The sequence below is a fragment of the Phoca vitulina genome, unplaced genomic scaffold (genome assembly GCF_004348235.1).
Source record: "Phoca vitulina isolate PV1807 unplaced genomic scaffold, GSC_HSeal_1.0 scaffold1, whole genome shotgun sequence".
Classification (NCBI taxonomy): Eukaryota; Metazoa; Chordata; class Mammalia; order Carnivora; family Phocidae; genus Phoca; species Phoca vitulina.
In genome coordinates, this window is record NW_022589704.1 from 11,499,047 (window position 1) to 11,514,251 (window position 15,205).

General features: G+C 36.2%; 1 protein-coding gene across 9 annotated transcripts in view; it reads right to left on the reverse strand.

Moving 5' to 3' along the window:
• The window catches only part of AGFG1 (ArfGAP with FG repeats 1), a 78,506-nt gene that overhangs the window by 49,320 nt on the left and 13,981 nt on the right, over window positions 1-15,205 (reverse strand). For all 9 annotated transcript variants that reach the window (XM_032400833.1, XM_032400823.1, XM_032400805.1 and 6 more), the window contains exon 2: window positions 10,753-10,846. In XM_032400833.1, the coding sequence (XP_032256724.1) occupies window positions 10,753-10,846 (94 nt within the window). The remainder of the gene's footprint in view (window positions 1-10,752; window positions 10,847-15,205) is intronic.

The following is a 15,205-nucleotide window of genomic DNA, read 5'->3' on the forward strand; positions in this document are numbered from 1 at the left end:
GGACTATAAAACAAGTCTCGAAAAATAAGAAAGGGTTGAGAGAACATACAGAGAATGTTCACTGACAAAAACAAAAGTAAATTAGAAACTGATTAGAGTAAGAGACCTACAAAAACCCTAAATATGTGAAAATTAAACAATCACTTCTATATAATCCATGGATCAAAGAAGAAATCACAAGGGAAACTAGAAAACATTTTGAACTGAATGATAAAATACAACATATCAAAATTTCTGCAAAGCAGGTAAAGCAGAGGAGAGAAATTTATTGCTTTAAAATACTAGAAAAGAAAGCTTTCAAATCAATGCTTTTAGGTTCTACCTTAAGCAAAGAAAGAACAAATAACACAGAGCAAACAGAAGAAATAATAAAGAGCAAAACTGTTATAGAATCTATGCACATTTAAAAGAGGGGGTTTCATTAACGTCAATAAATATGACAACTTACATGAAACAGGCAAATTCCCTGAAAAATACAAATCATCAAAACGGATACAAGAAACAGATAATCTGAAGAACCACAGTGCTCACTTTCATTCTCTGCCCCAGTGACACTCAAATCCCAGCATTCCTTTCTGCCCTAGAGAGCCGGGGTCATCTCAACTGGAGCAGCTGGCCAAAGATGATGGAGTCATCCACTCCCACGTTAAAAGAGTCCAGCACTTGGTACAGAAGCTGCCAACAGGGGAAAGGGGAACGGGGACCGCAGGGGGACAGCAGGGGGCAGCCTGGGCTTGGTCCCTATGTCAGACAACAGCAGATCACTAAGTAGGACATATAAAAACAGGCAATAGGCCAAATTTGGGTGGGGGTGCAGGGGGCACCGTTTGCCAACTCCTGATCTAGGCATGTAATCTTCAAAGAAAGGGAAACTGGAGGACTTGCGCTACGTGACCTCAAGACTGAGGTCTTGTGTAAGATGTGGTACTGGTGTAAGGACCAATGAATAAATGAATGAAACTGAACACAGAGCCCTGAAACATACTCATACTTACATGGTCATTTCATGTCTGACAAAGGTTTCAAAGCAATCCATTGAGAAAAGTGCTTTTTAACAAATGGAGCTGGAACAACTGTACATATTCATAGAAAAAGATGAACCTCAACCTCTAGCACACCATATACTAAAATTAATTTGAGATTGATCATGTAAATGTAAGAGCTAAAGCTTTCAAAGCTTCTAAAATAAAATGAGATTGTTATGATTTGGGAGTAGGCAGAGATTTCTTAAGATAGAGCTGAGAAAGCAGTAACTATAAAACTAAAAATTGGTAAAATTCATCAAAAAGACAAACTTTTGCTTGTCAAAAGACACCAATAAGAAAATAAAGGAGAAAGCCACAGACTGAAAGAAAATACTCACTAATCACAGATCTTACAAAGAATGAACAAATTCTGATCTATTCATATAATAGAAAAGTACTAGGTAATAAAAAAAAGAACTACATGTATTCACCTGCATAACGCTCAAAAGAACTTTTACCAAAAAAAAGCACACTTTATTATTTTATTTATATGAATATGAGTAAAAATCAAAACACTGGTTGCCTCTGGAGGGGGGAGAAATTAAATAAGAAGGAATGACAAGGAACTTTTTGGGAAGATGGTCAAGCTCTACTTCTCTGAAGGGGTCTAGGTTGCCAAATTGGATGTATTTATTAAAACTCTTTCACAAGGTAAGATTTTTACATTTCAGTCTATGTAAATTATACCTCAAACAATTTTTTACAAATATTCCAATTAATGATATCCTAAATTTAAGTGACGTGAACCGATGTTTGCAACCTACTTTGAAATATAAAAAATACGTAAGATGGACTGACCAATGGGCAGCTACACAGATGTGTGCTAAAGCAAACACAGCACAGTATCTACTGTACCTGCATAATTTTTCCACTTTTATGTACAATTGAATTTTTCATAATAAAATATGAGGAGGTAGAGGGGGCAGAAGACAGGCAGATCTGGTCATTGTGCTGTGGCTTTGAGCAGCCTCTGCCCAAGATCAGATCTTGCCATGACCATCCATCAGAGGGGTTCTGAGAGAATACAGCATGTAGCTCACCCTGCCAAGCAGAGCCGCTACTACATCACAGCACTCTCACTACTGGGAGACCCCACTCACCGGCAGTAGGACCTGGAGGACCATGCTGCGACAAGTTCTGCAACAGAAGATGACTGCTCACCACCACCCCATCCTTGCAAAGATCCTAGACAGGCCAGTATGAGACTGTCCTTGGGGAACTGGTGGAGCCCACGGTCCGGTAGAAGATTGACAAGACACCATCTAAAACTCTAAGAAGTTCTTGTTGGGCATGGCCTTTGCTTACTCCTACCCAAAGCTGATCTTGCCTGTGTAGGATGGCTTGACTTTCATGAAACATGAAGAAACCTTCAATGTCATCACCAATTCCTTAAAAATCTATGGGCCCAGAGCCTGTTTCAACTTTCTTCTTATCAGTTTATAAAGCACCCCCCAACCAGATGGCATCCTCTGTTGCCAAGATGAATGCCAGTTGTTGTCGTAGAAGACAAACAGATTTCCTGCTCTGTAGTAAGAATTAAACATCAACTGTGAGGAGCCTGTATGGCAGCTGATGCTGCAGCAGTGGAGGAGACACGGGTGAGGGACTCCACCTCAGTGTGTACCACAAGGTACTTGTGCTGCAGGTTTGACCGCAAGGCCTAAAGTCATCCGAGCTGTTCTGTTTCCCAGGGACTTACAATGGCAAGGCCCCCAGGTTAAAGGGTATCCAGCCCCACTGGTCTAAGGCCCCCGCTCTCAGATGCAAAACCAGCTTTTTTTCCACAGTCCAAGCGATACAGGCCCCAAGAAGTTGCCTGGTCAGACTGTGATCATCTAGCCTCTGATCCTTTACCAGCAGTACAGTTTCAAAACCCATATTAACCACTCACAGCATGTGGACCTTACTTGTATCTTGATTTATACAAACTCTTAAGAGAAGGAAAAAAATGAAATTTATGAAATGAAAGAAATCTGAATACTGGCTAGATAACTACATTATTGTTAATTTTTATGGATGTGAAAATGGTATGTATTATGATTATATATTTTTTAAAGTCCTTGTGTTTTAGAGTAACATCAGTTGATGAGTTTACAGATGAAATTACAGGTCTTGGGTTTGCTTCAAAATAATGAAGAACGGACAAGACCATGAGTTGGTGGAAGTTCTTTATATTATTCTGTTTATTTGCATAGATATATGAGTATCTCCATAACAAAAAGTTTTAAAAGGAAAAAAAGAGACTAACAATTTCTATTTTTAATTAGATCCAAGTAAGTTTTTAAAAAGATAACACACTAATAACACGAAACAAACAAAAAGCTGAGATAAAAGGAAGCTAGAATAGCTGAGGCAGGGGCGCCTGGGTGGCTCCCTTGTTAAGCATGGTCAGGTCATGATCCCAGGGTCCTGGGATCGAGCCCCGCATCAGGCTCCCTACTTAGTGGGAAGCCTGCTTCTCCCTCTCTCTCCCCCTGCTTGTGTTCCTGCTCTGGCTATCTCTCTCTCTGTCAAATAAATAAATAAAATATTAAAAAAAAAAAAAAGAATGGCTGAGGCAAATAAACTAGAAGGAAATAAATCATGTGACCTGGGATACCAGTGCAAAAAAAAAAAAAAAGTTAAATACTCAGAACAGTAGTTACAACCTAACATCTAGCTCTTTCTACAATACTCTGGGTTTTCAGACACCATGGAAAAAGACCATGTTACAATATATACAAAACAAAGGTACAAAACAGGTACTTCTCACAGATTACAAAGGAAAACGAAGCTCAGGGAAAAGCAGTTTGCCCAAAGTGACAAGATTCATTTTATTAGTGGTGTTGAAACCAGACCACAAATTATTTTGAGCCCTAGTCAGGAGTCTTTAGTTGTTACAGTGGTTTTCTCAAAAGGTAGTCTGTAGCCCTCAGCTTCAGAATCACAGTGGGGTTCTGGCCAAAAATGCAAACAGACAGTCCTTTGCCTCACCCCACATCCAGGATCAGAATCTCTGGGGAGTAAAGCCCACGACTTTTCACACAAAAAATAAAAAATAAAAATAAATTACTACAAGTAATTCCAATGAAACTCACATGGATCTTAAGTTTCAAACTCCCTTGGGTATACTCTTGTACATTCTCACTGCTGTAAGTGTAATGAAAAGGTACGTAAGATTATGCCACAGAAACGTCTATAACGTTTCAAGGGTAGTAAGACCAATACAGAAGAAACTACAAGAGCAATAAAAAAAAAATTTTGTGTAGGGGCACCTAGGGGGCTTAGTCAGTTAAGTGACCAGTTCTTGATTTCCACTCAGGTCATGAGTCCCGGGATAGAGCCCCTCATGGGGCTCCCTGCTCAGCGGGGAGTCTGAGATTCTCTCCTTTGCCCTCTCTCTCTGCCCCTCCCTCCCACTCACTCGTGCACGTTCTCTCTCTGGCTCTCTCTCAAATAAACAAATCTTAAAAAAATTCGTGCGGTATCTTATAGTGAATAAGATACACACGCGCACGTGTGTGTGTGTGTGTGTGTGTGTGTGTGTATAAATTTTCAAGTATGACTGGGGTTTTATAGTCCCTGTCACCCACAATATTCCTGTAAGACTTGACTGGAGAGTAAAAATTTGATAGGACTTAAAAAAGATTCACAATAAATAAAACAGCATGGGCAAAACGGCAAGAAAACTAGAATACAGACAGCAAACATGGAAAACAAAACAGAGATCACTATAGTTAAAACATTTCTGCTGGGAATGAAGCAAGAAAAAGATTAACTAGGAAGGTTATAAAAGGATTCATGCTGAGAAATGAAAACTTTGGAATGCCACAGACCAGGAGTCTTCAGCCAACCACCTGCAGATCAAACTGGGCCACTGGCCTGCTCTTGCACTGCCCCTGATCTAACAATGGTTTTTAAATGTTTAAAGGATTATTTTTTAAAAAATGCTTTTTTCAAACAAGGATATGCAACAGCGACTGTATGTAGGTGGCCACAAAGCCTACAATATTTACTGGTCCTTTACATAAACAGTTTGCCAACCTCTGCTAAAAGCAACACAGTAATTGTAGATCCTGGAGTAATGAGTTTTAACTTAGCTCTGCACTCAATAATGACACTGAATATGTTGTTACTACAATAACAGCCAATTTTTGCTACTATTATTTAAGCTCAGCATAAAGGTTAAAACGTCCCTAGAGTTTAAATACATACACCAAATATTCATGTATATGACACTTCCGTATTCTATGAAAACTAAAAAATCCCTCAATAAAACCACTCTTTGCAGGGAGTAAAAATATTGATAATCCTCCCCCTATAATTTCTACTATCTCAGATTTTGATTCAATAAACACCTGAATATCTACATTATTCTACAAGAACTACACTAGGAACTTTCATAGGTTGCCTGACTTCACAGTATTTTAGGGGTGCCTGGGTGGCTCAGTTGGTTAAGCATCTGCCTTCAGTTCAGGTCATGGTCCCAGGGTCCTGGCATTGAGCCCCACATCAGGCTCCTTGCTCAGCGGGGAGCCTGCTTCTCCCTCTCCCTCTGCCACTCCCTCTGCTTGTGTGCTCGTGCGCACTCTCCCTCTCTCAAATAAATAAAATCTTAAAAAAAAAAAAAAAGGAATGAATATAATACTTTGAAGCTACATGGTATTTCCATATACTGATTCACAATTCATTCAAAGGTCCACTGTCTTGGGGCGCCTGGGTGGCTCAGTTATTAGGCGGCTGCCTTCGGCTCAGGTCATGATCTCAGGGTCCTGGGATCGAGCCCCGCATCGGGCTCCCTGCTCCGCGGGAAGCCTGCTTCTCCCTCTCCCACTCCCCCTGCTTGTGTTCCCTCTCTCACTGTCTCTCTCTCTCTCTGTCAAATAGATAAAATCTTAAAAAAAAAAAAAAAAAAAAAAAAAAAGGTCCACTGTCTTTGCTCTGATAATGTCCAAACACTCTTTCTGATATTGGCTTTCTACTTTTCAGAGTCCACAATTCTGTATAGAGAACCATCATCACATACTACAGTTTACACAGGATAATTAAGAAATAACCACTAGTGTTCTGTTTAACCTCGTAATAGACTAGGTATATATAACATATCACAAAATGATACATAGATATTCCAGCAAAACTATCAGAGCATGTGAATTTGGAATCTTAAATTTTTTTAGAAACAAAAATATTTTGTGGTAGTGCTTGCTTGTGGTTATAAATGGCTCCAATCTCTCCCAAAGATGCAATTTAATTGCCCCAAAGCTCTGAATAGCTTGTCTCATAAAATAAGGCCTATTTAATCATAAGTATAACTTCCTGAAAAATACTGTCTCCACACTCTCAAAGCATCTGCAACTCCCAACTGAAGCCCTTTCTCACTCTTAAACCAAAACAGAATTGACAGAAATGATTTTCCTTTTCTCTCTCCCCACCCCAACTAAACTCTAAGCTCTACATGAAGGCAAAATCATATCTGCTTTTGCTTATCACTGTTATCTCTGGCACCCAAGGGGATAGTCCCTGGTATACAATAGGTGATTAATAAATTTCTGCTTCAAAAATAAAAGATGAATCCATCGTAAACGTTAACAGAGAAAAGAACACCTTACTTTATGGGTTTATTGTTTTAGAAGGATTTTTTTAAAAGCAGTAGTTTCTGTTTTTTGGGGTTATTTTGATAATCTAGCATAAAGATAATCAAATATGTCAATGCATGATTTTATTTCTCCATGTAGACTGTATGCCTGTGGAGCATCAGTAGTAACTCTTTCATTCTCAGGCCTAAAACGTAATTATGAAGACTTAATTTGCTACCAGAAAAGAAAAACTGATGCTTCAAAATAAAATTACTAATACATTTTCTTTTTATTGAATTATCTATAGCACTGATCACCAGCCCTCCTTCCATTAACTTTAACAATCAGCAGTTAACCCAATAGCGAAATTCCTTCAACTAGAGGACCATGAATTACCCACAATATCACAAAAGAGGATATATAGAGAAAACTACTAAAGATTTTTTTTAAAGTTAACATCACAAAAGAAAGTATTACAAAATAAGTATGTGGAATTTTTGTAAAATATTTTACTTTTGAAAAAAATGCCAAAACAATTTCCTCAAATAATAAATACAAAGTGCTTCACTGCAAAATATTTTACTAACATCTGGCACACTATGGTCTATAATGTAATAATGTACATATCTGCTCCACTGAACACACTGCAGGAGTCTGAGAATACTAAAGTAATATTCAAGTACTTTGTAAACTACATCTGTAGAAACTAATGATGCATTGTTATAAATATTAAGCATGTCCTTGATACATGCTTATAAATAGTAATAACTTCATTTGCTTACCACAGCTTACAGACTAATACAGATGTACTTTACTAATGACTCAAATACCGTAAGTGGCACTGCCATCAGTTTTGCGATTTTCCAAAAACAGTGAACAATTCTTAATATAGTTCTGAACGAAATCTGAAATCTTCCCTAGATATACACATGTGCTAGGCCACTGTGCTGATGGTGAATTAAATGGCTTCCCTGTATCATGTCCTTTGCCCTGTAACTTGGCAGTCCCCTCCTACTCTTTTATTATGAATTTGGCAGCATGATTTTCTTTGGCAAGTTGTTCACAACTGTAATACAAGCATTAAAACAGATTTAAGTTATATACACAGATGACTGTAAACAGGTTTTCCCACATATAAATGTCTGGAGGAACATTCAAAGCATGTGGAACGTAGATTAATTCTGTTCAACACTCTGTGAGTCATCCAACAACCACTGCACTCACCGGCTTAAGCCCGTAATGCCCCAATCAAGAACCAAATATGCCCCTCAGAACACGAAGCCCCCTGGAGGGAGTAGAAGATCCCAGACTGCTGTCTGTCAGTTTACTCTCCTTTACTTGGTGAACCACTCCTTCTCAGGCATGAGCCGTTCACACACAACATGTATGACAGCAGTGTCTTTTTAATCCAAAATATACATGATTGAGTAGGGTCCTTTCCAAACCACTGACAGAAAATACACAGAATGCAGCAACATGTTTTGAAATGAAAAATTAAGATTTGTACACTTTTTTCTATGCATGTTATACTTAAGACTTAAATGTTTAAATAAGATAAACTGATAATAAAGCACCTGCATTTGAAGGCTATAAAGTTTTTAAGTTGTGTTAATCATCCTGCACTTCATAGTATCAATCCTCATCTTCTATGCATCTCTAAGTTTTTATAAACACAGATACTGTTAATATTGTTAAGAATTAAATATACCTAGCACAATACTCTGGTTCTAAGATGTTCTTAGGGACAGAAAGTATGTGTGTCTTCCTTAACATTTAAAAAGTTGGTATATTTTCTAACAGTATGAACTATAATAAATTTCCCTTTTTCTTTGTGCACTGTGTTTGTTCTGCCTTCAGTATCTTTTCCTGCCACAGGGTGCATGGCTGGCTCAGTCGAAAGAGCATGTGACTCTTGATCTCAGGGTCGTTAAGTTCAAGCCCCACGTTGGCTGTAGAGATTACTTATAAACAAACAAACAAACTTAAAAACAAATGAACCAGTATCTTCCTGCCAGCTTAGGTCCTGTTTTACTTCTATGAGATCTTCCCAATCCTCTCCTTTTCACCAACAAGTTGAGTCTCTCTTTCCATATTACTTCTGAAACTTCTTATTCTTACCATTAATTATCTAACACACGCTATCACTGTTACGCATCTGTCTCCCCAGCTAGATTTTAAGCTGTTAGCTAAGCCTATGAGAAATGCCTGCAACTGCATTCGCAGTACCTAGCACAGAGACTGCCTTGGTGAGTGCTTTAAGTGGCCTACCAATTTGCATGACTCTTTTTAGGATTAATATTCATGAACCCATTCCAGTCATCTTTAAGTTTACATTTTGTTTCTACTTTTTGATATGAGTTGCCTAAAATCAAGTATTTCCTTATATATATTCTAAATTTATTTGATATCAATCTTAATGACTGCCATATTTGACAACATGGTTGAACCTTGAGGACACTATGCTAAGTGAAATAAGCCAGTCACAGAAGGACAAAAACTGTATGATTCCACCTACGTGAGGTATCTAAAACAGTCAAATTCATAGAAGCAGAAAGCAGAATGGCAGTTGCCAGGGGCTCAGAAGGGGGAATGGGGAGTTGCTAGTCAGCGGGTATAAAGTTCACTTACGCAAGATGAGTAAGTTCTAGAGATTTATTGTACAACACTGTCCCTCTATGTAAGAATACTGTATTGTCATTTATAACTTTTTTAAGAGAGGAGATCTTATGTTAAGTGTTCTTACCAAAATTAAAAGTTCCTTCAATCTTAGTACTTGGAGACCAGTCTTCACCCAACCTTAGCTACTTCCTGACAGGTACAGATGTTTTTACTTACTTCTCCAATGGATCGTTTTTAGTTCTACTACTCTGAATTTATTTACTATCATTAGATTTTTAATCTAAGAACAGAATAATATTTATTTCTGATTCCATATTCTGATGTCCAAAATTTTGCATACTAGGCCAACATTCTAAGAGTGCAACTAAAAGTTTATACTACTGGTCTAATCCCAAACTTTATATATAAATAGTTCAAATTGTATTTCAATTGGTAAATATATTATTCTATACTTACAGCCATTACAAATCTTCTGCCCTTTCCCCTAGCTTTAGATTTTCCGACATCAGTCCGGAACTTGATTATGCAAAATAATTTATTATCAGCAAAATAGTGTGCTCACTTCTCTATATCATGTATTAAAAATATTTCATAGTTTTTAATTTATGCTTCTTCACTGTTTTAGAGCCAAAAATACATGTGCATAACAAGAAGGCAAGCAAGTTTAAGATATTACTCTCAAAATGTTAGGGAAGAAAGATAAGCAAATTGTAAAATGTTTACATATATCTTCTCAGGGTGAAAAAGATAAAAAAAAAACTAATAAAATCTTAAAACAACTTCTTTTCTATTATATCAAAAATATGCAAGCAGAATAGTGTAACTAAAGTAGTATTTCCTTTCTATGAAATAATGAAATAATGAAATAATGGTTATTATTAATCAATTAAGATGATGGGCTCAATCTTATCCCAAAATGTCCACTTTTTCTGTCAGTTTTATAGTTTTTTCAATTAGATCACCACTCTTATCAACAGCATGGTAAAAACATAGAACTAAAAACAAGAAAGCAAACAAACAGAATGAAATTACTGGAAACCCATTAAAGCAGAGTTAGAAGAAAAAGCTCCTCTCCAAATTCTTATTGGGTTCCCCTTAATGCTGGGCTGCCCCCAGCACTGCCAGCCTCCTCCCTACCCAGCACCTGCTCAAAACAAAGTTCAGCATGTAATAAAAAGGCATGAGGGGACCTCAAGTAAAAGGTGATCACACAATGACCTAACAGAAGTTTACTACAAAGTTAATTCTCTCTCTTTTGGCCTTTTAAAGCAAAGACTAACAGTTACTCCAATACTAGATGTCCTCCAAAAATACCTTTTACGTTCAACGTTGGTGAATTTTAGATACATGTTTCACCTCAGAATAAAGGTATTTATTAGATATTTAGTAGATATTAATTCTAAGTACATTATTAAATGAGTACATTCTAAAATATCTAAATATGGAATACAAAGATAACTTTTTAGACAGTGAAATTCACCACTCTAAACAACTTATTAAATCTTATTAAAATGACTGCCAACAAAAAAGTTAAAAATTGTAAAAACACTTACTTCATTTCCATGTTTTTGCAGAAATTCAATTTCCTGTTGTGTGAATGTTGTCATGGAGATAGATTTCACCCTGTGTGGTGGATTTAACCCTCTCCTAAAAGATAAAATATTTTACAAATTTACTATTATGTATCTTAAAAATTACACATCAATGTAAAACATTTTTAACTAGGACATTTAAACATGGAACAGTGTTCACTCTATAAACTAAAAGTATTTAAAAATTATTTTAAACTATTAATCCCCACAATAGATATGTCAAGGTAAGTTAGGTTCACACTAAGTACTACGTTTAGGGGCGCCTGGGTGGCTCAGTCGTTAAGCGTCTGCCTTCGGCTCAGGTCATGATCCCAGGGTCCTGGGATCGAGCCCCGCATCGGGCTCCCTGCTCCGCAGGAAGCCTGCTTCTCCCTCTCCCACTCCCCCTGCTTGTGTTCCCTCTCTCGCGGTGTCTCTCTCTGTCAAATAAATAAAAAAAAATCTTAAAAAAAAAAAAACATTTAAATATAAATTCAGGTAACTATCTAGTTAGGAACACATAGTACCTGTAACACATGAGCTTCTAGGAAATACAAATATTGCTTTACTGTGTTTCTAATGGAAGGAGAAAGACTATGTAAGGACTCTACGGTAAAGAATTCAAAAAGTAATTAATCACTTAAATATTTTCACATTTCCTAAGAAAATGACAAGGATTTGTTAAGTCTGGAGCTATACAAATATTCTTATCAAATAGCCATTACCTTTAAGCTTGAGGCTGATTTGAAAACTGAAAACTAACCCAAGAAAACTGGACATTATTAACCCATAAGAAGTCTCACCTCTCCTTCAATTAAAATAAGAATTTATAATAAAGGACATTTCAATCACCTCAGAAGGCAGTAAGTGTTCAAGAAGAAACTGAAGAGACATGAAGGAATTCGAGAAATACCTGGATACATGATTAAATGCCTCTGAAGTTCTTTTACAACCTTGAAGCCTTTTCTGTATAGATGGCCTGAAGAGAACTTTGTATCTATGTTTCTTGATGATGTTTACAATGCACATTAAATACTGATAGAAATGCACTCAGAGAAGAGTAAAAACTACATTTTGTCCAGTTATCACAAAGTGGCCTACTCCACGACCCACAAAAATAAGGGTTAAATAATCTATGCAATGTAACAATCTATGCAAAGCTTCATAAAATTATGTTTGAGTCATGTTCTCTGCCAAAGGCCTCATTTGGAATCCAAGTTCTAAAACAGATTATTAATACTTTTACATAATTTGTCATAGTCATCTTGCAGTCATCCATGCTGATTGAGAGATTTAACAACGATGTAAAATAATAAATGAACCAAAAGTCTTTTAAAAATAACCTGGAAACATTTCTGAATAATTAAATATGGTGTGTAATAATCCTAGAAATTCACAGTATTATAATTCAACAATAAGGGAAATTCAGAATTAACAGAAGGTCCTCAATTATCCTATCCCACTCCTCTCTCCCTGACAACTGTCAGAGATAGGTGGTTCATCTTTCGAATCATGCTTTGAATTGGGGCAAAGCACTTTATCTGTTTCATTATTTTGAAGACGGAAAACGTTAAGTTGGGTTTTGTTGCTGTTTTGTTTTGTTTAAATTTTAAACTAACTCATTTACTTCTAGCTCTTGGTTAAGTTATAAGATACAGAAATAAAGACTGCACAGCAGAAGAAACCGAACACAGCAATTTCATCCTTGTAAAACTTTAAAACTTAACTATGAAAAAACAACTACAGAATGAATTATTTTCAAGTAAATTTGCAATCACAAAGTAAGGCTTTAAAAATATCTTCTAGGGGGCACCTTGGTGGCTCAGTTGGTTACTGACTCAGGTTTCTTCGGCTCAGGCCCTTATTTGAGGGTTGTGAGATCAAGCCCCAGCCCAGCTCTGCGCTCAGTGGGGTGTCTACTTGAGATTCTCTCTCTCTCCCTCTGCCCCTCCACCCACTCACACGTACTCTCTCTCTAAAATAAATCTATCTTTAAAAAATAATTAAAATAAAAATATCTTCTAAATTTCCAAAAGTGAAAATGTAGGAAAGTCATTATTCATTTAAAGCAGTACACTTTGTTTTCCAATTCATCTGTATTATGAGAACAAGACTAGATTCACCATTTTCAGGGAAGCTTAATTTATGATGTGTATTTACATCCTACCTTGTTCCAAAATAACGTAAGAAGGAATTAACTTATTATTCTCTTAAATTTCACTACTCTTCCCTCTAACTTAGCAACTTAATCTTTCCTTATTTCCTAATACCTCCTTCCTTGTTCCAGCCAACCATGTACTTCTCCTCCTCCCTTACAGTATCCTTTTAAAAAAGGAAAAGGCAAAGCAATAATTTTCTAATGAGGAAATGTCAAACACTATTACAACAGTGTATGTATGTTTTGGATAAGAAATTTTGGAGCAAAGAATTATGCCCCTATATTTCTCAGACCATTAAATGAGGAAACCCCTGATTCATTTTTAGTTATGTTGTACAGATGTAATCTCATGAGAACAGTATAGTGTGTAGCTTATTCACTCACAGATCTCATGGTCCTATGGTATCACAGGATCTACTTATGCATAAAGAAGGCATTCATATTATTTAAATAAGTGGTAATATTTTGAACTTACAAAACAAATTCAACCAGAATGAACTCATAACCAAACTATGAAAAGACAGTTTTTCCCACTAAACAAGAACATTTATTATAGGACTTCTTTAAGTGAGCTGACTCGGTGCATTTAAAATAGGACTCAATTTACACAACTGCAAGACACAATTTTGCCAGGCCACAATAATTATACAAATTACATAACTCCAAGGAAATTTTACATTTGTTCATGTTGCCTTCTCTAATTGCCCTTTTATTCCCATTTACTCAGGCAGATTAACCATACTCTCAATGCAAGGATATACACAGATTTTTCTCCTTTTAGCCTCCAAAAGCTTTACGTAGATATTACATGCTTATAAAGTAATTCGGTTAAAAAAAGTAGTTAAATCCAAAGTGAAAATTGATAGTCTCATACACTACGGTAGGATAAATTCACCAATTTGTATCAAATCAAGAACCTCATTCATACCTTTTGACCCAGTAGTACCCTTTAACAATCTATTCTAAAGGAATCTGAAACATAGCTAATTACGTACAAGACGTTCATTAAACAGGATTCATAACAGGAAAACATCAGGAATACCTCAATATCAAAGAGGAAGTGATTAAATAAATCACAATAACACTGTAAACATTATGCATACTTATGGTTATGTTTTAAGTTTTTAGGATGAAAATTATACAGTATTCTCAGAACTACATAAAAAATCTCTGCAAAGAAAACAAACTAAATACCCCCAAATGTTAGCAGTTCTTGCATATAAATGATAGGATAGGATGATTTCTTTCTATTTATAATTTTCCATTCTCTCCAAGTTTTCCACAATGAATATGCATTATTCTATAATAGGAAAAAGAAACAGCAAGAAATAAGAAAGAGTCCAACTGACTAGTAGCAGTAGTCAAAAATTTTGAACTTTCAGTCCTGGCTGTATGAATGTGAATGTCTGTGCGGAAGAATTAGAGAAAGAAAATATGGGAAGGGGAGAACAATCTTCCTTTCTAAGGCTTTCCTTCACTTTTTCTAAAAAACCTGGAAAGGCTTTCCTCCAGTTTTTCTAAAAAACCTGGAAAGTCTTTCCTCCCAAATTATACCCACCAGCATCAACACTTTATCTTCATTTTATTTCTCTAAATCAGGGTTTTCTCAATTTTGGCACTATTGGCATTTGGGACCAGGAGGGGGCTGCTCTGTGCATTGTAGGATGTAGAGCTGCATCCCCAAAGTCTACCCACTAAATAAACAGTAGCATCCTCAAATCAGTAGAGACAATGAAAAATGTTTCCAGATGCTGCCAAATCTCCCCCAGGGAGCAAAATCCCTCTAGTTGAGAATCACTGCTCTAAATATGCCAAATGTTAATTACCAAGCAAAAGAAATTACTGGAATTCCTTTGGCTCTTTACTGAATATAAATCCTACCTAAGTTCAATCTTCTACAAAACACTCTACACATTCACCCCATATACAATAAAAAAAAGTTGAATTTTCCCATAAAGTCATTATTTTCAGAAGAACAGAAAATAGAAATTAAGTTTTTCTATGAAATGATAAATAACAAGATAAATATACAAGTTTAAAATTTGTATAGTACATATTAAATTTAAATTAGAAAAGACTAAGGAAAGTATCCACAAAAAATAACCAAACATGGAACTATATTATGTCAAACATGCTTAAAACAAAATATAAGTTAATAAGGCAGAACAAAATTAATATTTATGAAGTACCTATACGGCATATTTAATCTCATTCAATTTCTACTTTCAATTGTATGGTAGACCAGATATTCTGAAAAGTCTCCTCTGCTAAAATATG